Source organism: Zophobas morio, unplaced genomic scaffold (genome assembly GCF_036711695.1).
Source record: "Zophobas morio isolate AGI-343-1 ecotype UQ-CSIRO unplaced genomic scaffold, CSIRO_AGI_Zmor_V1 ptg000038l, whole genome shotgun sequence".
Classification (NCBI taxonomy): domain Eukaryota; kingdom Metazoa; phylum Arthropoda; class Insecta; order Coleoptera; family Tenebrionidae; genus Zophobas; species Zophobas morio.
Window position 1 is genome coordinate 327763 of NW_026972143.1, and position 24057 is coordinate 351819.

General features: G+C 33.6%; 3 protein-coding genes and 1 long non-coding RNA gene across 4 annotated transcripts; 2 read left to right on the top strand and 2 right to left on the bottom strand.

Moving 5' to 3' along the window:
* The first annotated feature begins 203 nt into the window (after positions 1 to 203).
* On the top strand, positions 204 to 1058 carry LOC135139919 (chymotrypsin BI-like). The gene is made up of 3 exons (XM_064070286.1): positions 204 to 326; positions 382 to 485; positions 539 to 1058. Exons 1-3 carry the CDS (start codon positions 267 to 269, stop codon positions 1056 to 1058), a joined length of 684 nt encoding a protein of 227 aa, XP_063926356.1. The 5' UTR covers positions 204 to 266.
* A 72-nt stretch (positions 1059 to 1130) lies between these two features.
* LOC135140006 (tubulin gamma-1 chain-like) lies at positions 1131 to 11901 on the bottom strand. The gene is made up of 4 exons (XM_064070381.1): positions 11816 to 11901; positions 11276 to 11762; positions 1490 to 2111; positions 1131 to 1425 (listed from the first exon to the last, which is right to left on the bottom strand). The coding sequence occupies exons 1-4, from the start codon at positions 11862 to 11864 to the stop codon at positions 1234 to 1236; spliced, it is 1350 nt and encodes a 449-aa protein (XP_063926451.1). The 5' UTR covers positions 11865 to 11901; the 3' UTR covers positions 1131 to 1233.
* A 162-nt stretch (positions 11902 to 12063) lies between these two features.
* Positions 12064 to 14988, top strand: LOC135140005 (dynein axonemal assembly factor 1). Its single transcript, XM_064070380.1, has 4 exons — positions 12064 to 12147; positions 12233 to 12788; positions 12844 to 12994; positions 13041 to 14988. Exons 1-4 carry the CDS (start codon positions 12068 to 12070, stop codon positions 14954 to 14956), a joined length of 2703 nt encoding a protein of 900 aa, XP_063926450.1. The 5' UTR covers positions 12064 to 12067; the 3' UTR covers positions 14957 to 14988.
* On the bottom strand, positions 14977 to 16494 carry LOC135140007 (uncharacterized). The gene is made up of 2 exons (XR_010282224.1): positions 16371 to 16494; positions 14977 to 15428 (listed from the first exon to the last, which is right to left on the bottom strand). It is a non-coding gene; the product is annotated as an uncharacterized LOC135140007 (long non-coding RNA).
* Between the last annotated feature and the right edge of the window lie 7563 nt (positions 16495 to 24057).

Sequence of the window (24057 nt, forward strand, 5' to 3'; positions counted from 1 at the left end):
CAGAAAAGGGGTGACAATAATGCGGCAAAACAGATGACAAAAAATATGAAGTGGTTAAAGTTTCGAAATTTTGATAAGTTGAGTGTTGCGAATCCACATTGTCACTAACTTTTGTCCACGACTTTACCTGTTCACATTTCAAACATCGGTATGTCCAGATGGTAGCTTTAAGCCTCAGTTAACACCAAACAACCCATTGAAGCATAAATGATAACAACACAAGCAATCAAACCACAATCAGAACGTTTGGTGCTACTGGAAAAATAATGAAACTCTTCATTTTACAAATTTTGCTGCTCTTCCACCACACTTTGTGCAAAAACGAGGTAAAACTTTCGATCTTCTTTTCTTCCTCTATACAGATTTTTTAAAATCTTCCAGGTCGTTGATTACCGTGTCGGTCTCCTAATCGACGGTTCGAAATTATGCAGCGGCTCTTTAATCAACGAAAACTACATTCTAACAGCAGGAAGATGTGTCCACAGGTACTCCCCTGTTTTGATTCTTATTTTAACTATATAGAGTATGTATTTTTCAGAGCGTTTGAGGTCAACGTTGTCATAGGCACCAAAAATTTACTAGTTCAAGCCAAATCCTCATACATTTCTACGACTTTCATCATCCACGAAAACAACACAGAAAATTTAGTACACAAGGACATCGCTCTTATAAAAATCCCCACATTGAACAACAACTACAGCATTAATTTTCCACAGTTACTTGAAGACGAAATTGTAGATGGCGTTACGTTGAATTTGTCGGGCTATAACTTGGAAAACTCCGACTGTCTTGCAACCTGGGGCGAACAACAAGTTAAAGTTAAAATCAACAGTGGGAAATGTCAAAACGTGGTACCTTGTGACACAGACAAAAAATTTTTCTTCTGTGCCACACCCAATGAAAACACTCTTTCAGGATTTAGAAACGATGGCAGCGCTTTAGTTGACGAGAACGATAATTTGGTGGGTGTTGCTTTGTATAATACAGAGGAAAACGCCACATGTGCTGTAAAAGTGTCATATTTTCTTCCATGGATTCAGTCTAAGATGTACAATTAAACTGGTTGCTTATTTAGTGTTTTCTGTTTTGAATAATACAGTTGGCGACCCTGAGTCACAAATAAGCACCCCTCCTAAACAAACTTTTTATTACAAATAATAACACGCTTACGACCTATTACAACATCGTTAAAATATATAAACACGAACAGAGAGCATAATTCCAAATGGCACACTAATTTTGCCCCCACGTACAGTAATCCTCCCTCGTGGCCGCTGTATACTCGTCAACCAAATCCTGCACCACCTCCCTACTCGAATCCAACTCATCCAGATTATCCTTGAACATCTCCTCCTTCCGGAACTGGTCCAAAAACGCCTCCCTCTTCCTCAATTTGTCATACTGGACCAGCGCCCTGTCGAACAACTACGCAAAAATAAAAACCATCTAAGTTATTACAAGCGCCCCCGCAGGTCTCATAATCACTCACCGAACTGATATTGGTGTGGTTGGCCAGCATGAGCCCCGACACCCTGTGCGCCGTCTGTATGTACGGACTCTTCCTCGACAGCGCCACCTGGATGCTCGCGGGCCCCCAGGGTATGAACTGCGCCAGCTTGCGCTCCCGGATTCGTTGTAGCGACTTGTGCACCTGCGTGGGGTCCACCTCGCCCTGGATGATGTTCAAGATCGAGATGAAGCAGTGCTGGGAGTTTCGGTCCTGCGAGGTGGACACCATCATGTTCTTGGGCTGGAGGAGGCGGCGCATCACGTCGAGGACGGTGGTCTTGCGCACGTTGACCTCGTCGGTGTCGGTGGACAGGGGGGTGTAGCCGGTCATGAGGTAGTGGAGGCGGGGGGTGGGGATGAGAGGGGCGAGCAGGCCCATGAGGTCGTTGTTCATGTACGAGGGGTAGCGCAGGGTGGTGGTGGACACCGACATGATGGTGCTGACGAGGCTGTTGATTTGGGTGAAGGTGGGGTTCTGGATGCGGAGGCGGTCGGCGGCGATGCGGTTGAGGGCGGTGTTGTCGAGGACCACGACGGAGTCGGCCGACTCGGTGAGGCGCTTGAGGGTGAGGAGGGAGTTGTAGGGCTGCACGACGACGTCACTGGAAGGGTTTTTTTATATTCAGAGATTCGTATTAGGTCCGGGATTATTGTTATTAAATGGCAATGATTCGTATAACCATAATTATAATAATTTTTCATCTTCAAAATAGCGAGAAAAGTGGGTTTTAAATTTCCAAAAATTTTCCCGATTTTTCTTTGGCGAAAAATTTGAAATTTTCCAAAAAAACCATTCAAAATGGGCTTATCCAGTGCGAATCAATATCATCTTATAAATAATTGCTCTCAGGTTACATTTCTGAAGTCACCGTTTCGATACCTCTTCAAAGGAGCGAAAAAATTGACTTTAAAATTTCCAAAAATTTCCCCGATTTTTTTTAATGGTTCTAATCGAAAGGACATTGAGACCGTCTTATCGAACTTTTCTCGTAGATTACAAATCGGAGATCGCTGTTGGTTTAGCTTTTCAATTAAGCAAAAAATCGAGTTCAAAATTTCCAAAAATTTTCGAGAAAATCTTCTAAAATTGGTTCATTCGCACAAAAATGGACATTCTGGAAAAACCTTGTAAAATTGGCTGGGCAGAGCAGAAAGAGATACCATCTTATTGAAATTTTTTTCAGAACACAAATCCGAGAAAGTTCAAAACTTCCAAAAATTTTCCAAAAAAACATTCAAAATGGGTTAATCCAATGCGAATTAACGCCATCTTATAAATAATTGTTCTTAGGTTGCATTTCTGAAGTCACCGTTTCGATACCTCTTCAAAGGAGCGAAAAAATTGACTTTAAAATTTCCAAAAATTTCCCCGATTTTTTTTAATGTTCTAATCGAAAGGACATTGAGATCGTCTTAACGAACTTTTCTCGTAGATTACAAATCGGAGATCGCTGTCGGTTTAGCTTTTCAATTAAGCAAAAAATCGAGTTCAAAATTTCCAAAAATTTTCGAGAAAATCTTTTAAAATTTGTTCATTCGTACAAAAATGGACATTCTGGAAAAACCTTGTAAAATTGGCTGGACAGAACAGAAAGAGATACCATCTTATTGAAATTTTTTTCAGAACACAAATCCGAGAAAGTTCAAAACTTCCAAAATTTTTCCAAAAAAACATTCAAAATGGGTTAATCCAGTGCGAATTAACGCCATCTTATAAATAATTGTTCTTAGGTTGCATTTCTGAAGTCACCGTTTCGATACCTCTTCAAAGGAGCGAAAAAATTGACTTTCAAATTTCCAAAAATTTTCCCGATTTTTTTTAATGGTTCTACTCGAAAGGACATTGAGACCGTCTTATCGAACTTTTCTCGTAGATTACAAATCCGAGATCGCTGTTGGTTTAGCTTTTCAATTAAGCTAAAAATCGAGTTCAAAATTTCCAAAAATTTTCGAGAAAATCTTTTAAAAATGGTTCATTCGTACAAAAATGGACATTCTGGAAAAACCTTGTAAAATTGGCTGGGCAGAGCAGAAAGAGATACCATCTTATTGAAATTTTTTTCAGAACACAAATCCGAGAAAGTTCAAAACTTCCAAAAATTTTCCAAAAAAACATTCAAAATGGGTTAATCCAGTGCGCATTAACGCCATCTTATAAATAATTGTTCTTAGGTTGCATTTCTGAAGTCACCGTTTCGATACCTCTTCAAAGGAGCGAAAAAATTGACTTTAAAATTTCCAAAAATTTCCCCGATTTTTTTTAATGGTTCTAATCGAAAGGACATTGAGACCGTCTTATCGAATTTTTCTTATAGATTACAAATCGGAGATCGCTGTTGGTTTAGCTTTTCAATTAAGCAAAAAATCGAGTTCAAAATTTCCAAAAATTTTAGAGAAAATCTTTTAAAATTGGTTCATTCGTACAAAAATGGACATTCTAGAAAAACCTTGTAAAATTGGCTGGGCAGAGCAGAAAGAGATACCATTTTATTGAAATTTTTTTCAGAACACAAATCCGAGAAAGTTCAAAACTTCCAAAAATTTTCCAAAAAAACATTCAAATTGGGTTAATCCAGTGCGAATTAACGCCATCTTATAAATAGTTGTTCTTAGGTTGCATTTCTGAAGTCACCGTTTCGATACCTCTTCAAAGGAGCGGAAAAATTGACTTTAAAATTTCCAAAAATTTCCCCGATTTTTTTAATGGTTCTAATCGAAAGGACATTGAGACCGTCTTATCGAACTTTTCTCGTAGATTACAAATCGGAGATCGCTGTTGGTTTAGCTTTTCAATTAAGCAAAAAATCAGTTCAACATTCCAAAAATTTTTGAGAAAATCTTTTAAAATTGGTTCATTCCTACAAAAATGGACATTCTGGAAAAACCTTGTAAAATTGGCTGGACAGAGCAGAAAGAGATACCATCTTATTGAAATTTTTTTCAGAACACAATTCTGAAAAAGTTCAAAACTTCCAAAAATTTTCCAAAAAAACATTTAAAATGGGTTAATCCAGTGCGAATTAACGCCATTTTATAAATAATTGTTCTTAGGTTGCATTTCTGAAGTCACCGTTTCGATACCTCTTCAAAGGAGCGAAAAAATTGACTCTAAAATTTCCAAAAATTTCCCCGATTTTTTAATGGTTCTAATCGAAAGGACATTAAGAACGTCTTATCGAACTTTTCTCGTAGATTACAAATCGGAGATCGCTGTTGGTTTAGCTTTTCAATTAAGCAAAAAATCGAGTTCAAAATTTCCAAAAATTTTCGAGAAAATCTTTTAAAATTGGTTCACTCGTACAAAAATGGACATTGTGGAAAAACCTTGTAAAATTGGCTGAGCAGAGCAGAAAGAGATACCATCTTATTGAAATTTTTTTCAGAACACAAATCCGAGAAAGTTCAAAACTTCCAAAAATTTTCCAAAAAAACATTCCAAATGGGTTAATCCAGAGCGAATTAACGCCATCTTATAAATAATTGTTCTTAGGTTGCATTTCTGAAGTCACCGTTTCGATACCTCTTCAAAGGAGCGAAAAAATTGACTTTAAAATTTCCAAAAATTTCCCTGATTTTTTTTATTGGTTCTAATCGAAAGGACATTGAGACCATCTTATCGAACTTTTCTCGTAGATTACAAATAGGAGATCGTTGTTGGTTTAGCTTTTCAATTAAGCAAAAAATCGAGTTCAAAATTTCCAAAAATTTTCGAGAAAATCTTTTAAAATTGGTTCATTCGTACAAAAATGGACATTCTGGAAAAACCTTGTAAAATTGGCTGGGCAGAGCAGAAAGAGATACCATCTTATTGAAATTTATTTCAGCACACAAATCCGAGATAGTTCAAAACTTCCAAAAATTTTCCAAAAAAACATTCAAAATGGGTTAATCCAGTGCGAATTAACGCCATCTTATAAATAATTGTTCTTAGGTTGCATTTCCGAAGTCACCGTTTCGATACCTCTTCAAAGGAGCGAAAAAATTTACTTTAAAATTTCCAAAAATTTCCCCGATTTTTTTTAATGGTTCTAATCGAAAGGACATTGAGACCGTCTTATCGAACTTTTCTCGTAGATTACAAATCGGAGATCGTTGTTGGTTTAGCTTTTCAATTAAGCAAAAAATCGAGTTCAAAATTTCCAAAAATTTTCGAGAAAATCTTTTAAAATTGGTTCATCCGTACAAAAATGGACATTGTGGAAAAACCTTGTAAAATTGGCTGGGCAGAGCAGAAAGAGATACCATCTTATTGAAATTTTTTTCAGAACACAAATCCGAGAAAGTTCAAAACTTCCAAAAATTTTCCAAAAAAACATTCAAAATGGGTTAATCCACTGCGAATTAACGCCATCTTATAAATAATTGTTCTTAGGTTGCATTTCTGAAGTCACCGTTTCGATACCTCTTCAAACGAGCGAAAAAATTGACTTTAAAATTTCCAAAAATTTCCCCGATTTTTTTTAATGGTTCTAATCGAAAGGACATTGAGACCGTCTTATCGAACTTTTCTCGTAGATTACAAATCGGAGATCGCTGTTGGTTTAGCTTTTCAATTAAGCAAAAAATCGAGTTCAAAATTTCCAAAAATTTTCGAGAAAATCTTTTAAAATTGGTTCATTCGTACAAAAATGGACATTCTGGAAAAACCTCGTAAAATTGGCAGGGCAGAGCAGAAAGAGATACCATCTTATTGAAATTTTTTTCAGAACACAAATCCGAGAAAGTTCAAAACTTCCAAAAATTTTCCAAAAAAACATTTAAAATGGGTTAATACAGTGCGAATTAACGCCATCTTATAAATAATTGTTCTTAGGTTGCATTTCTGAAGTCACCGTTTCGATACCTCTTCAAAGGAGCGAAAAAATGGACTTTAAAATTTCCAAAAATTTCTCCGATTTTTTTTTAATGGTTCTAATCGAAAGGACATTCAGACCGTCTTATCGAACTTTTCTCGTAGATTACAAATCGGAGATCGCTGTTGGTTTAGATTTTCAATTAAGCAAAAAATCGAGTTCAAAATTTCCAAAAATTTTCGGAAAAATCTTTTAAAATTGGTTTACGCGTGCAAAAAATGGAAATTAGGGAAAAACCTTGTAAAATTTGCCCAGTAGGGCAGAAAGAGATGCTATCTTAATGAAATTTTTTTCAGACCACAAATCCGAGAAAGTTCAAAATTTTCCAGAAGACTATTCAAAATGGTTTAATCCAGTGAGAATTAATGCCATCTTATAAATAATTGTTCTTGGATTACATTTCTGAAGTCACCGTTTCGATACCGCTTCAAACGAGCGAGACAAATGAGAAATTTCTAAAAATTTTCCATATTTTTTTTAAACGTTTTAATCGAACGGGAATTAATGAATTCTTACCGAAGTTTTCTCGTTGATTACAAATCGGAGATCCGTGTTCAGTTAGTTTTTCAATTATACGCAAGTTCAAATATTTCCAAAAATTTTGTGAAAATCTCGTTAAAATCGGCCTATTCGTACAGAAACAGAAATTTCGGAATCAACCAGAAATGCATTTCAGCTTATTTAAAATTTTTTTCAAACTACAACTCTTAAGAAAATCATGGTCAAAATTTCCAAAAATTTTCCAGATTTTTTAATCGTTCAAATCGAACAAACATTGATTTCATTGTATGGAAAATTCCTAGTAGAATAAAAATCAGAGATCGCTGTTGCGTCAGCTTTTCGGCACATTCCATTCCTTCGAGCAGAAAGAGAATTTTTTGAAAAATACTTAAAATTGGTCCACTAGACTAGAAAGGCATGACATCTTGTTGAAAATTGTTTTTAGACCACAAATCTATAGGCGCTACTTCCGCAAATAGCGTGAAAATCAATTCCAAAATTTTCAAAAATTTTCCAGAAAACTGTTCTTAGATTACAATTCTGAAGTCACCGTTTCGGACCTTTTCAAATGAGCAAGAAAATAGAGTTTTAAAATTTCAAAAATGTTCCCGAATTGTTTTTCAAATGTTCTAATCGAACACACATTGATGCCGTCTTATCGAAATTTTCTCGTAGATTATAAATCGGAAATCGTTGTTGCGTTAGTTTTTCAATTATACGCAAAAACTCGACTTCAAATATTTCCAAAAAATTTGTGGAAATCTTGTTAAAATTGGCCTATTCGTGCAGAAATAGAAATTTCGGAAAAATCTCGTAAAATCGGTCCAATCTAGTAGAAAAGCATGCCAGCTTATTGACAGTTTTTTTCAGATTACAACTCAGAAAATCATGGTCAAAATTTCCAAAAATTTTCCGGAAAACTCTTTAAAATGGGTTTATCGAGTGTGAAATTGATGCTAACTTGTAGGAAATTGTTCTTAGATTACAGTTCTCAAATCACAGTTTCAATACCGCTTCAAAGCAGCAAGAAAATTGAGTTTTAAATTACCAAAAAATTTTTCAAAAATTTTCCCGATTTTTTTATGCTACTAATCGACCGGAAATTGACGTCATCTTATCGAAGGTTCTACGTAGATTACAAATCGGAAATCGCTGTTGTGTTAGCTTTTCAATTAAGCAAAAAATAGAGTTCAAAATTTCCAAAAATTCTTGAGTAATTCGTCATTTTATCAAAGTTTTTGCGTAGATTACAAATTGGAAATTTTTGTTGGGTTAACTTTTCAATTAAGCAAAAAATTGAGTTCAAAATTTCAAAAAATTCTCGAGAAATTCTTTTAAAAATTACTCTGCTCGTGCACAAATAGAAATTTCGGAAAAATCTTGTAAAATTAGCTAAAATCAGGCGGACGAGAACTTCTTATTGAATTTTTTTCAGATTTCCTGAGAAAATCAAGTTCAAAATTTTCAAAAATTCTCAAGAAATTCCTTTAAAATTGGTTCACTCGTGCACAACTAGAAATTTCGGAAAAATATTGTGAAATTGGTCCAATCGAGCGGAAAGAGATGACTTCTTATTGATTTTTTTTTCAAACTACAAAGCTGAAAAAATCAAGTCCAAAATTTCCAAAAATTATCAAAAAAAAAAAATTTTAAATGGGTTAATTGAGTGCAAATTGATGCTATCATATACGTAATTTTTCTTAGATTACATTTCTGAAGTCAGTGTTTCGATGCCGCGTTCCAAAAAATTTTCCAAAAATTTTCCGGATTTTTGTTTTAATGGTTCTAATCGAACGGACACTGATGTCATCTTATGTTATCGAAGTTTCTACGTAGATTACAAATCGGAAATCGCTGTTGTGTTAACTTTTCAATTAAGCAAAAAATTTAGTTCAAAATTTCAAAAAATTCTCGAGAAATTCCTTTAAAATTGGCCCACCCATGCACAAATAGAAAATTCGGAAAAATCTTGTAAACTTGGCTAAAATCAAGCGGACGAGAACTTATTGAATGTTTTTCAGACTACAAATCTGAGAAAATCAATTTTAAAATTTTCAAAAATTCTCCAGAAATTCCTTTAAAATTGGTTCACTCGTGCACCAATAGAAATTTCGGAAAAATCTTGTAAAATTGATCCAATCGGGCGAAAAGAAATGCCTTCTTATTGATTTTTTTCAGATTACAAATCTGGGAAAATCAAGTTCAAAATTCCCAAAAATTATCAAAAAAAAATTCAAATGGGTTAATCGAGTGCAAATTGATGCTGTCTTGAAGGTAATTGTTCTTAGATTACAATTCTGAAGTCACCGCTTCGATATCACTTCAAAGCAGCGAGAAAATTGAGTTTTAAATTTTCAAAAATTTTCCAAAAATGTTCCCGATTTTTTTTTTAATAGTTTTAATTGAACGGAAATTGACGTCATCTTATCCAAGTTTTTACGTAGATTACAAATCGGAAATTGCTGTTGTGTTAGCTTTTCAATTAAGCAAAAAATTTAGTTCAAAATTTCAAAAAATTCTCGAGAAATTCCTTTAAAATTGATCCACTCGTGCACAAATAGAAATTTCGCAAAAATCTTATTAAAATTGGCTAAAATCAAAAGGGAGAGAACTTCTTATTGAATTTTTTTCACACTACAAATCTGAGAAAATCAAGTTCAAAATTTTCAAAAATTCTCAAGAAATTCCTTTAAAATTGGTTCACTCGTGCATAAATAGAAATTTCGGAAAAATCTTGTAAAATTGATCCAATCGAGCGGAAAGAGATGCCTTCTTATTGATTTTCTTTCAGACTACAAATCTAGGAAAATCAAGTTCAAAATTTCCAAAAATTATCAAAAAAAAAAAATTCAAATGAGTTAATCGAGTGCAAATTGATACTGTCTTGTAGGTAATTGTTCTTAGATTACAGTTCTGAAGTCACCGTTTCGATATCACTTCCAAGCAGCGAGAAAATTGAGTTTTAAATTTTCAAAAATTTTCCAAAAATGTTCCTGTTTTTTTTTTTAATAGTTTTAATTGAACGGAAATTGACGTCATCTTATCCAAGTTTTTACGTAGATTACAAAGCGGAAATCGCTGTTGTGTTAGATTTTCAATTAAGCAAAAAATCGAGTTCAAAATTTCTAAAAATTCTCGAGAAATTCCATTAAAATTGGCCCACCCGTGCACAAATAGAAAATTCGGAAAAATCGTGTAAATTTGGCTAAAATTAAGCGGAAAAGAACTTCCTATTGAATTTTTTTCAGACTACAAATTTGAGAAAATCAAGTTCAAAATTTCCAAAAATTATCAAGAAAAAAAACTTTAAAATGGGTTAATCGAGTGCAAATTGATGCTACCTTATAGGTAATTGATCTTATAATACAGTTCTGAAATCACCGTTTCAATACCGCGTCCAAGCACCGAGAAAATTGAGTTAAAAATTTCCCAAAAATGTTCCCAAAATTTTGCCGATCTTGTAAAATTGGTCCAATCGAATGGAATGAGATCCCTTCTTATTGATGTTTTTTTTCAGACTACAAATCTGAGATAATCAAGTTCAAAATTTCCAAAAATTATCCAAAAAAAAAAACTTTAAAATGGGTTAATCGAGTGTAAATTGACGCCATCTTATAGGTAATTGTTCTTAGGTTACAGTTCTGAACTCACCGTTTCGATACCTCTTCAAACCAGCGAGAAAATTGAGTCTTAAATTTCCAAAAAAATTTCGAGAATTTTGCCGAATTTTTTTTTAATGGCCCTAATCGAACGGACATTGGCATCAACTTATCGAAGTTTTTACGTAAATTACAAATCAGAAATTGCTGTCGTGTTGGGTTTTCAATTAAGCAAACAATCGATTTCAAAAATTTCCAAAAATTCTCGAGACATTCTTTTAAAAATTGATCCACTCGTGCACAAATAGAAATTTCGGAAAAATCTTGTAAAATTCTACAAATCTGGAAAAATTTCCAAAAATTATCAAAAAAAAAAAAATTTAACGAGTTAATAGAGTGCTAATTGATGTTGTCTTATTGGATTGTTATTAGATTACAGTTTTGAAGTCACTATTTCGATACGCTTCAAAGCAGCGAGAAAATTAAGTTTAACATTTCCAAAAAATTGTCCAAAAATTTTCCCGATTTTTTTTTAATGCTTCTAATCAATAATTCAATCAATTGACGTCATCTTGGTCAAATTTTACGTAGATTACAAATCGGAAGAAGCGTATAATTGTTTTCAGCTTCACACATCGTTAATATTTATTATTGTGAAACTTTAACGTCAAATGTCACAATCTGACATTTGTCATACCAACCACAACAAAATTCCCCAAAATTTTAAAAATCCAGTCCATATTTTAAACTTTTTAATTATGGGAAAACGCTCAAAAATCATGACCTATAACACCTATCAAAGCAAATAAATACCTGATTTCATCCAAATTGGGGAACACGCTATATGTCTGCACCAGCTTCTTCGGAAACCTATCTGACAGCTTCTCCAGAATATTCGACCCCATCCCGGAGCCCGTGCCCCCGGCGATCGAGTGGCACAGTACAAACCCTTCCAAACTATCACTCCCATCGGCCTCTCGGTCAATAATATCAAAAATCTCCTCGTTCAGCTTCTCCCCCTGCGAATACCCACTAGCCCAATTATTCCCCGCGCCGCCCCCGTTCTTCGACAAAAACACATTCTCCTGGTTATACAGTTTCGAATACGGGGAATTGAGTATCGTGTTGATGACCCTGGGCTCCAGGTCCAGCAGAACCGCCCTCGGAATATAGTGCTCGTCATCCGCCTGGTAGAAAAACACGTCCTTGCGGTCAATCCCCTCGGTGGCGAAGTCCTCGAGAATGCCTTCGGGGTTGATCCCGTGCTCCGCGCACAAGCGCTTCCAGAATTCAAACCCGACTAAAAAAATTGACATAACCTCAAAAAATATAAACAAACGACGAGTGACCCACTCTGGTTGCCGCACTGGCCCAGCTGGAGGGTTATCATCTCGCAGGGCATCCTGGAGGTGGTGTGGCGACGAAGGGCGAGAAAAACACTTCAGAATTTGAAAAAAGGGCACGACTTGACACTGTTGACAGTTAAAATGCGCCGAAAAGTTTGAACAGAAGGACGGCTGGGATTGGTCGATGACGCGATTGGACGATCGATTGACAGTTTCCAGGCACGAAATTTGAATTGTTTTATCAATAAAGTGAGGGAAGATGTCGGTGGTGGCGCAAAATCCACCCCCGGGGGAGGAAAAGACTAAGTATGGGCTGAAGGACCTCTTCAACGCGCCGCGGTAAGCCTAATTAATTTTTTGAAATTGTGCGAGTTGGACAGGGTCGGAGTGGGGTGCACAGAGCCGTAACGCGCGTTTGTTGCAGGATGACGAAAGAGTACCTTTTGAAACACTGCAAAGAACTCAAACTATACCGCACCCCGCACTTAAACGACGTCTTATATTTACACTTCAAAGGGTTTTCATACATTGAGAATTTGGAAGAATACACAAATTTGAAATGCTTGTGGTTGGAGAACAACGGATTACGGGAGATTAGCGGGCTTGACCACCAGACGGAGCTCCGCAGCTTGTTCCTCCACTACAACCTCATCAAAAAAATCGAAAATTTACAAAACTGTCCACTCCTAGATAACCTCAACTTAGCCCACAACCAAGTGAAGAAAATCGAAAATTTGGACTCAATTAAGCAGCTGCACACTCTCAATTTGTCACACAATTACGTCGAAACCATCGACGATTTAAAACACTTGGCGGAACTCCTCGAGCTGTCAGTTTTGGACTTGTCGAACAACCACATCGACGACCCACTTGTGGTCGAAGTTCTCGGTAAAATGCCAGAGTTGAGGGTTTTGAGTTTGATGGGTAACCCAGCGATTAGGAAAATACCAGCGTACCGAAAAACCATGATTTTGGCTTGCGTAAGTCGGTAGTTTGTCTAAATGTAAGAAAACATACATTTTTCTATGAATATAGAAAAACTTACAATATTTGGACGACCGTCCGGTGTTTCCACGGGACCGCGCATGCGCAGAAGCTTGGGAGCGTGGAGGAGTGGCTGAAGAAAACGCAGAAAGACAAAGATGGATTGAAAGAGAGCACAGAAGAATCATGGAAAGTGTTGACGGTGAGTAGTTTCTTGTGTATGACGTCACAAATATGACATTTCGTAGCTGTCATCGCAATGAGGGATCGAAGAAGAGCAGAAGTGGCCCAACAGGTGACACACAGTGACAGCGGTGTCGGTACTTCGGTTGCTGATTCAGAGAGTGAAAGTAAAGGCGGTGAAAGTACCTCCAGTGATGAAGAAGGCGAAGAAAGAGAAGAAGAAAGTGGAGATAATTTCATGAGGGATCGACAAACCACTGAAGATTACTCCGCTTATAGAGAGAGAATTTTTGATTTTAGCCCGAGACGAGCGAGCGAAGGGAGATTGCTGGTTGAAGAAATTAAAGAAGAAACTTCTGAAGAATGTGCCGCCGCGGAGCTAGAAAACAAAGAAAGTATCGATAAAAAGGGACACCACACACTAGATGCGGAGAAGCTACGGGAACTCCTGACTGAAGAAATTAAAAAGGAAAAAGAAGATGACCAAAATATGGATGAGTGTCTTGGTGACATGATGAAAGCAGAACACATGGAAGAGAAGAACGAAGACAATTGTGAAACAAAAAGTGCAAATGAAGCAACAGATGACCATACTTACGAAGAATTTATTGAAGATGGTTGCCTAGAATTACTCTTCGCAATGGATGAAGATAACGATACAAAAGTTGAAGAAACATTGAATGCAAATTGTGATAAAAACCTTGGAGAAGATCTGAAGATTTTCAAAACCGAAGAGGAAGAAATTACTGACGAAACGCTTGGAAGAAAACTCGTTGAAGCAGTGGATAAAATAGCAGAGGAGATGAATGAATCAGACGAAGAAAATTATGGCAGAAGCCTTGTCAACGCTATTAATAGAATGCATTCCAATGAAGAAACAGATAACCAAATTGAAGACAAGCCTTCAGTAGCACCAACTGAAAACCAACAAAATGAAGCACCACCAAACCAAAACAAAGACCCCATTGAAGATATGGGACGAAAATTGCTTGCAGCCATCGATAGAATGACATTCGAACTCAGCAAACAAGAAGAAAGAGAAGCCGCTAAAAAAATCAACGAGAAAAAATTCACCTCTGTGGGAGTGTGCACCGAAGAAACCCAAACCCAAACCCAAACTGAAGACATAGAAAAACGCTACTACGAAGAACTAGATGTTTCCAAAAACACCGACTACGATCATCTGCTAGAGCACAACGACGGCCACAAGACCCTCGAAAATTTAAGCGACCGCTTTATAAGAAAACGCGACGTTCCGTTACCTCCATACGTCGAAGAAATAGATGCTGCCAACCCTGGTCAAGAATACCGGGAAATTTTGACGTGGAAGTTGAAGATGAAGGAAGACAATACGAGAATTCCGCTGCCAATCATAAGACGAAAAATCGAGGTAGATGAAGATGACGAGTTGTATGAGTTAATTGAAGCAATGAAGAAAGATGAGGAGTTTTCGGTGGTTCCGCCGGGAGATATCGCTGAAGAGAACGACGTGATTTTGTATCCACGAAGAAGGAGGAGTTTGGGAAGATTTGAGGGTGAAGATAACGATTGTGGGAATGTTGCGAAGTCGTTGGCTAATTTAAGGAAAGAAATGGCGACGTTTTGCGAAAGTATTGAGGAGTTTATTAAGAGCACTAAATTTAATGACAGGAAGAAGAATGAGGGAAAAGGTGAAACGGAAGATGTAGATGACGGAAAGAAGGAGAAAGATGGAAGCAAAGATATCCGTGAATTAGATGAAGATACGCAAATTGAAGATAGTGGTGATGGTGTGGAAGATGAAAGGAAGAAAGAATTAAGTGATGATGATATGAACAAAATTGGAGATTTAACGTCGGCAGATAAAAGTGAAGATAGAGATGGCGAAGAAAAAGATGAATGTAAAGAAGAAGAGAAAGACGATGGTGAGGATGCTATTCTTCATGTTGTCAAACGAGAAGTTACTTGTACTCTTGAGATGCAGTTAGCCAACGATCTATAGTTTTTTGTTAGAAATAAAGATTTGTTGTTTGACATGTTTATTGCACATTGACACATATTTTAGTAATATACGTGACGTCACACGCAACAGTTGGTGGTTATTAAAGTCCCTAGGAATTTCCTTATCTAAAATATTTAACCGTCTCTTGTTGTCTGTTGTTATATTCTTCAGCGTGGTTTCAGGATTTGTTGACATTTCATCATTTACAGGAGACGGAAATGTTGGTCTTCCGTTTCCGTTTGTCGGTCTGTTAGCGATTTTAGTTAATAAAATTTTTCAACGAAATATGAAAAATTATGAAATTTTTAACCTTTTCTCGTCCTCTTTAGAAAATTATCTAAAGATATTTTTTAGTACATTTCGACCTCGAGAAGTTATTTTCGGCTTCATTTCTTCGAAAATTCTTACCATTTTCTCCAAACTGTCAGTTTTTCAAAAAAATTGACTTTCAAATCGAACAATTCTCCAAAATCTACAATATAGCAATTTTTAGGATTTTCATACCGAATATTTTGCTCTGCTCTATTTTTTTTGTGAATTTTGAGGCAATTTTTTGTTTATCCGAATTTTCAAATTCTCCATTTTTACAATTTTTCGATTTTTAATTTTTCAATTGTCTCCTCGTACAATTTTTTTAAATTTCTGTTTAAATATACTTGTATTTTTTTTAAGCAAAAAAATAAAAATCGAGAACCTGGAAAATGAAAAATGTAACAACTTAAAACCGAAAAATTGAAACAACGAAAAATGAAAAATTAAAAATCGAAAACTCGAAAAATTCAAAAGTAGAAAAAAAAGAAAAAACTGGAAAATTAGAAAAAAACAGCAAACGACGGAAATATTCAAAAAATAAAAATTGAAAAAAAAAATTTCAATTTTTTTACTTAAATTTTTTTTCATTTTTTAATTTCTCGATTTTTCAGTTTTTCGATTTCTCAATGGTCCAATTTTTCAAGTTGTCAATTTTTATTTTTCAAGTTTTGATTTCTAATTCTTCAGCTTTTCGTTTTTATATATTTTCAAATTTTCAGTTTGAATCTTTTTCTGAAAAACTGAAAAATTACAAATCGAGAATTTGGAAAGTTAAAAATGTAACAATCAAAATAAAAGAACGAAAAACACTGAAAAATCGTAAACGAAAAACTGGAAAATTCGATAGTTGAAAAATTAAAAAACTTCGAAATATTGAAAAATTCATGTCAAAAAATTGAAAAATTTTGATTTTAAAACTTGAACAACAAAAAACAGAAAAATTGCAGATGGAAGAATTAAAGATCAAGAGACTGAAAAATTGAAAAATGGAGAAATTAAAATATCCAAAAATTGAAAAATATTTGGAGATGCGTATTCCGGAATTTCTTTTTTATTTTTTTGGACATGAAAACCTCAAAATTTTCTTTTTGAAAATTCTTACCTCTTTTGAATTACTTTCAAAAATTAACCTAGGAGATTCTTCCCTGAATTTTTTTGGATTTTTAGGCAACTTTTTTTCAAAGGCTCAATTTTTCCCCTTTGAAATTTGCAGCCTTTTTGGGCCACTTTCAAAAATTACCAAAACATTTTTTTGTAGATTTCGACTTCTAGAAGTGTTGCTTTTGACTTTACATTTTTCAATTTCACAATTTTTTCCATTTTTTAATTTCTCGATTTTTCAATTTTTTGCTTTCTAATAAAAACTGGAGAATTCGATAGTTGAAAAATATAAAAATTCGAAATTTTGAAAAATTCATAAGTCAAAAAATTGAAACATTGTGATTTTAAATCTTGAACAATAAAAAACAGAAAAATTGCAAATAGAAAAATTAAAGACCAAGAGACTGAAAAAGTGAAAAATTCAAATATCCAAAAATTGAAAAATATTTGGAGATGCGTATTCTGGAATTTCTTTTTTCATTTTTTTGGACAATATTTTGAAAAGCGCAAAATTTTTTTTTTGAAGATTTCGACCTCTTGAATTACTTGCAAAAATTACCCTAGGAGATTATTTCCCAGAATTTTTTTGGATTTTTAGGCAACTTTTTTCAAAGGCTCAATTTTTCCTCTTTGAAATTTTCAGCCTTTTTTGAACCACTTTCAACAATTACCATAAGATTTTTTTGTAGATTTCGACTATTGTTTTTGACTTTACAATTTTTCAGTTTCTCAATTTTTTCCATTTTTTTATTCCTCGATTTTTCAATTTTTTGATTTCTAATTATTCAATTTTTCGATTCACTGTTACGCCTTTGCAAATTTTCAAATTTTCAGTTTGAATCTTTTTTTGAAAAACTGAAAAATCAAAAATCGAGAATTTGGACAGTTAAAAATGTAACAATCAAAACCGAAACATTGAAAATTCGTAAAATAAAGAAACGAAAATCTGGAGAATTCGATAGTTGAAAAATAAAAAAGCTCGAAATTTTGAAAAATTCGCAAGTCAAGAAATTGATAAATTTTGATTTTAAAACTTGAACAACAAAAAACAGAAAAATAGCAGATGGAAAAATTAAAGATCAAGAGACTGAAAAATTGAAAATTAGAGAAACTAATATATCCAAAAATTGAAAAATATTTGGAGATGCGTATTCCGGAATTTCTTTTTTCATTTTTTTGGCCAATATTTTGAAAAGCTCAAAATTTTCTTGTTGAAGTTTTAGACCTCTTTTGAATTATTTTCAAAAATTACCCTAGGAGATTTTTTCCCAGAATTTTTCTAAATTTTTTAGGCAACTTTCTCAATTCCTGAAATTTTCCAGTTTTTAATTTCTCGATTTTTCCAAGTTTTGCTTTTTTATATTTTTCGATTCACTCTTACGACTTTGCAAATTTTCTAATTTTCAGTTTGAATCTTTTTTTGAACAACTGAAAAATTAAAAATCGAGAATTTGGGCAGTTAAAAATATAACAAACAAAACTGAAACATTGAAAAATCGTAAACGAAAAACTGGAAAATTCGATAGCGAAAAACCAAAAAATCAAATTTTTAAAAAATTCGTAAGTCAAAAAATTGAAACATTTTGATTTTAAAACTTGAACAACAAAAAACAGAAAAATTGCAAATGAAAAAATTAAAGATCAAGAGACTGAAGAATTGAAAAATGGAGAAATTAAAATATCCAAAAATTGAAAAATATTTGGAGATGCGTATTCCGGAAATTCTTTTTTCATTTTTTGGGCAATATTTTGAAAAGCTCAAAATTTTCTTTTTGAAGATTTCGACCTCTTTTGAACTAGTTTCAAAAATTACCCTAGGAGATTTTTTCCCAGAATTGTTTTGGATTTTTTAGGCAACTTTTTTCAATTTCTCAATTTTTTCCATTTTTTAATTTCTCGATTTTTCCAAGTTTTGCTTTTTAATTCTTCAATTTTTCGATTCACTCTTACGACTTTGCAAATTTTCAAATTCTAAGTTTGAATCTTTTTTTGAAAAACTGAAAAATTAAAAATCGAGAATTTGGACAGTTAAAAATGTAACAATCAAAACGGAAACATTGAAAAATCGTAAACGAAAAATTGGAAAATTCGATAGCGAAAAATCAAAAAATCAAATTTTTAAAAAATTCGTAAGTCAAAAAATTGAAACATTTTATTTTAAAACTTGAACAACAAAAAACAGAAAAATTGCAAATGAAAAAATTAAAGATCAAGAGACTGAAGAATTGAAAAATGTAGAAATTAAAATATCCAAAAATTGAAAAATATTTGGAGATGCGTATTCCGGAAATTCTTTTTTCATTTTTTTGGGAAATATTTTGAAAAGCTCAAAATTTTCTTTTTGAAGCTTTCAACCTCTTTTGAATTACTTTCAAAAATTACCCTAAGGGATTATTTCCCAGAATTTTTTTGGATTTTTTACGCAACTTTTTTCAATTTCTCAATTTCTTCCATTTTTTAATTTCTCGATTTTTCCAAGTTTTGCTTTTTAATTCTTCAATTTTTCGATTCACTCTTACGACTTTGCAAATTTTCAAATTTTCAGTTTGAATCTTTTTTTGAAAAACTGAAAAATTAAAAATCGAGAATTTGGACAGTTAAAAATGTAACAATCAAAACCGAAACATTGAAAATTCGTAAAATAAAGGAACGAAAAACTGGAGAATTCGATCGTTGAAAAAGACAAAAATTCGAAATTTTGAAAAATTCATAAGTCTAAAAATTTAAAAATTTTGATTTTAAAACTTGAACAACAAAAAACAGAAAAATTGCAGATGGAAAAATTAAAGATCAAGAGACTGAAAAATTGAAAAATGGAGAAATTAAAATATCCAAAAATCGAAAAATATTTGAAGATGCGTATTCCGGAAATTCTTTTTTTATTTTTTTGGACAATATTTTGAAAAGCCCAAAATTTTCTTTTTGAAGATTTCGACCTCTTTCGAATTACTCTCAAAAATACCCTAGGAGATTTTTTCCCAGAATTTTTTGGATTTTTTAGACAACTTTTTTCAATTTTTTAATTTCTTGATTTTTCCAGGTTTTGCTTTTTTAATTCTTCAATTTTTCGATTCACTCTTACGACTTTGCAAATTTTCAAATTTTCAGTTTGAATCTTTTTTTGAAAAACTGAAAAATTAAAAATCGAGAATTTGGACAGTTAAAAATGTAACAATCAAAACCGAAACATTGAAAATTCGTAAAATAAAGGAACGAAAAACTGGAGAATTCGATAGTTGAAAAAGACAAAAATTCGAAATTTTGAAAAATTCGTAAGTCAAAAAATTGAAAAATTTTGATTTTAAAACTTGAACAACAAAAAACAGAAAAATTGCAGATGGAAAAATTAAAGATCAAGAGACTGAAAAATTGAAAAATGGAGAAATTAAAATACCCAAAAATCGAAAAATATTTGAAGATGCGTATTCCGGAAATTCTTTTTTTATTTTTTTGGACAATATTTTGAAAAGCCCAAAATTTTCTTTTTGAAGATTTCGACCTCTTTCGAATTACTCTCAAAAATTACCCTAGGAGATTTTTTCCCAGAATTTTTTGGATTTTTTAGGCTACTTTTTTCAATTTTTTAATTTCTTGATTTTTCCAGGTTTTGCTTTTTTAATTCTTCAATTTTTCGATTCACTCTTACGACTTTGCAAATTTTCAAATTTTCAGTTTGAATCTTTTTTTGAAAAACTGAAAAATTAAAAATCGAGAATTTGGAAAGTTAAAAAAAAATGTAACAATCAAAACCGAAACATTGAAAAAACGTAAAATAAAGAAACGAAAAACTGGAAAATTCGATAATTGAAAAATCAAAAAAGTTCGAAAAATTTTTATTAACTAAACTAGAAAAAGTTCCATAGATTGGTAAAGGAACTTTTCACTCGTCACTGTATTGCAAGTAACCCCGGAGTCAACAATCTAACACTGTGATTCATACATATCCAAGTTTATCATCACTATATTTACCCATTGTTCTGATTTATCAGTAAAAGTGTAAACAATGAGCCAATCCCACTATTTTTAACCACACACTCTTTAATAACTTTAATTACATCAATGCGCTTAATTAGGTAAGTCGTCGAACAACGCAATTACCAACCAGATTGAGCCCCCGACTCACGCCCGACATTTGCGTAGCGCACCGAGTCATAAAGATACCTTATCTTATCGTGTACGTTCCATTCAAAATTGACAGTGTCAGCCCAACTCAAACAACCGCTCGGATTGCATCCTCAACATGGGCTCCACGATGAGCGCAATCATAAGAATCCGCAACTCCACCAACTGCGACATCACTTCAATCTTCGCCTACGAAATCGACAGCTTCGACTTCGGGAACTGCCGTCCGGACAAGGCCTTCAGCCGCACCTCGATCCCCGCCGGCGGCTGCCTGGAGAAAACCGTCGACTTCTCCACCCTCTCCTCGAACTGCCCCTTCACCACGAAGCTGGTGTTCGCCAACGGCAGCGAAGACGTCTTCCGAATGAACTACAAGTGCATTTTCGACGACAACGAAGCCCACTTGAGACACCTGACGAAGTCGCACAGGATCAACCTGAAGAAAACCGGGCCCAGAGTCCTGGAGATCATCGTCGAGAACACGGAGCACCAGCTGGAGAACCAGAAGGCCGAAGTGCTGATCAACGAAGGCTGTCGATTGATGGTTCTAGGGAGGTACAACGAAGCGTCGCTCAGGTTCATGGAAGCGGCGCAGAAAGCTAACGAGAACCCCACGATCCTGGACCTGCAGAAGCACCGACAGAGGTTGAAGAACGTCAAAGACGTCGCTGAAACGGAGAAGAAGGCCAAGAATTTGAACCACGAGGGGTTGCAGTGTCTGAAGGCGGTCCAGTTCCAAGACGCTTTGAAGAAGTTCGATGAAGCGTTACGTTTGACTAAGAACATGGAGACGATCACTCTGATTGAAGACAATTTGAAGATCACCAAAGACGCGAAGATGAACCAAGACGCCAAGAAGCTGAACCAAGAGGGTTTGCTTCTGCGCAGAAGCAACCAGAACCAAACTGCCATCCACAAGTTTGACGAAGGGTTGAGAATCGCGAACGACAGGGGTTTGATCACGTCGATCAAGCGGAACAAAGCGGACACTCTAAACAAAGAAGGGAAAGAAATCTTGAAGAAAGCGTGGTGTTTGGAACTGTCCACAACCGATCAAGCTATACACTATTTCGCAAAAGCGAAGTTTTTGTTTGAACAGGCTGAAACTGTCAAGCCTAATGTGGACAACCAAGAACATATAGCTCTGATTGACTGTAAGCTAGAAGGTAGTAAGTATTTTAACACCGCTGTACAACTCCAGAGTGAAGGGTCGCGTTTGGTCGATTTGACGCTGAAATCTCAGAAACCTGAAGACTGCAAAACCGCGAAGTGCAAGTACGAGGAAGCTTGGAAGCACTACAACGAAGCCAAAGTGAAATTCGAAGAGGGGCTGAAACGGGGTGATGCCAATTTTGAACCTAGTTTGACACTGACCGTGGAGGCGCTGCAAGGCATCGAGCGGATTCTGAACGAACTTGAGGAGGCGGAACTCGAAATTGTACTTGTGTAATCATTAGGTGTGTGAATTTTATTCATGTCGACAACCTCATTTTTTAGAATATGATTTAAAATGTAAATAAAACGCGTGTAGTTTTAAGAATCAATTCGTCGTAGATCTGTCAAACTTGCAGTCTTTTTTATTTACGTCGATGGTGGGATCATAACCTCACTTGTAGCTAAAATTGACTAAATAGAGCGCTAGAGCGGGTGATGTTGTAAAAATGGGTGCGGGGGTCGATTTGTCGGAAAGCTGTGGCCAAAAACCCGCGAAGTTTGGGCTTACGGGCAAGATTTTGGTCGCAGTGACGGGTGAACATAACCTCAAAATTGTAACTAAGTGGTAGAATTTGGCTTTCAGGGGGCGCCGCTTTGGGGCTTAGCGTGGTCTGCGCATCCTTCGTAAGCCCGGCTTTTCGAAAATTTTGCCTGCCTTGAATTGAAAAACTTTTAATCGAAAAAAACAAAAATTAAAAATTGAAAAACTGTAAAATATAAAAATACACTGTTAAAAAGTTAAAAAAGTCTAAAATTGGAAAATCAAAAAATTGCAAAGTGGTAAAATAATTATAGAAACGAAAATTAAAAAATACAGAAGATGGAAAATCAAAATTTTAATTTGAAAACTCGAAAATTAAACAAGCGAACAATGAAAAAATCCAAAAACCAAAATCGAGATCACGAAAAATCTAAAAATTTAAAAATTTGAATTTCAATATCAACTTGAAAAATTGAAGAAACAAAAAATAAAAATCGAAAAATTGGAGATAGGAAAATTTTAAATTTTTGTACTTGAAAAATTCAAAAAACGAAAAAATAAAAATCAAACATATGCAAATCGAAAAAATTTAAATTCGAAAACCTGATAAATTCGAACCGAGAATCGATCAATATCAAAAGAAAAAATTTTGAAAAGTTTACAAATAACAAAGCGAAAAATTGAAAGATTCTAGAGTTGAGAAACTAAAAAAATTTAATTTGGAAACTAGAAAATTGAAAGACGATAAATCCGAAAAATGTAAAATCTAAAAATCGGATAGTTAAAAAGTTAAAAAATAGAAAAATGTAAAGTTAAAAAATTGAAACCTGGAAAATCAAAAAATTGCAAAATCGTAAAATTATGGAAACGAAAAATTAAAAGATTCAGAAGTTGAAAAATCAAAATTTTAATTTGAAAAGTCGAAATTGATCAAGTGAACAATGAAAAAAATCGGAAAAACCAAAATTTTGATTTGATATGTACTTGAAAAATTGAAGAAACAAAAAATAACAATCGAAAAATTGCTAATCGAAAAACTGAAAAATTTAAGTTTTTAAACTTGAAAAACTCAAGAAAAGAAAAAATAAAAATCAAAAAAATGCTAATCAAAAAACTGCAAAATCGAAAAGTTAAGGATCAGGAGACTGAAAAATCGAAAAATTTCAAATTCGAAAACCTGATAAATTCAAAAATTGAAACACTGAAAAATTTAAATTTGAAAATTTGAAAACCTGAAAAAATAAAAAATCCAAAAATCCAAAAAATTATACAATTTAAATTTTAAAACTTGAAAAAAAAAAAAAATCCAAAAATTTGCAAAATCTACAAATTTCAAATATCAAAAATTTAAATATTCTAGAATAAAAAAACTAAAAAAATTTATTTCAAAACTAGAAAATTGATAAACGGTAAACTGAAAAAACCAAAAATTAACATTTGAAAAATTGCAAAATCGTAAAATTATTATAGAAACGACAATTAAAAAATTCAAAAGTTGGAAAAACAAAATTTTTATTTGAAAACTCGAAAATTAAGCAAGCGAACAATAAAAAAAATCGAAAAAAAAACAAAATCCAGATCACCAAAAATCTAAAAATTTAAATTTTAATATCTACTTGAAAAATTGAAGAAACAAAAAATAAAAATCGAAAAATCGGAGATTAGAAAATTTTAAAATCGAAAAACTGAAAAATTTTAATTTTTAAACTTGAAAAATTCAAAAAATGAAAAAATTAAAATAAAAAAATACAAATCGAAAATATTTAAATTCGAGAAGTTGAAACACTGAACAAATAAAAATCCAAAAATCGAAAATTTTTTCAAATCCAAAAACTGAAAAATTCAAAATTTTGAAAAATGAAAAATTTAA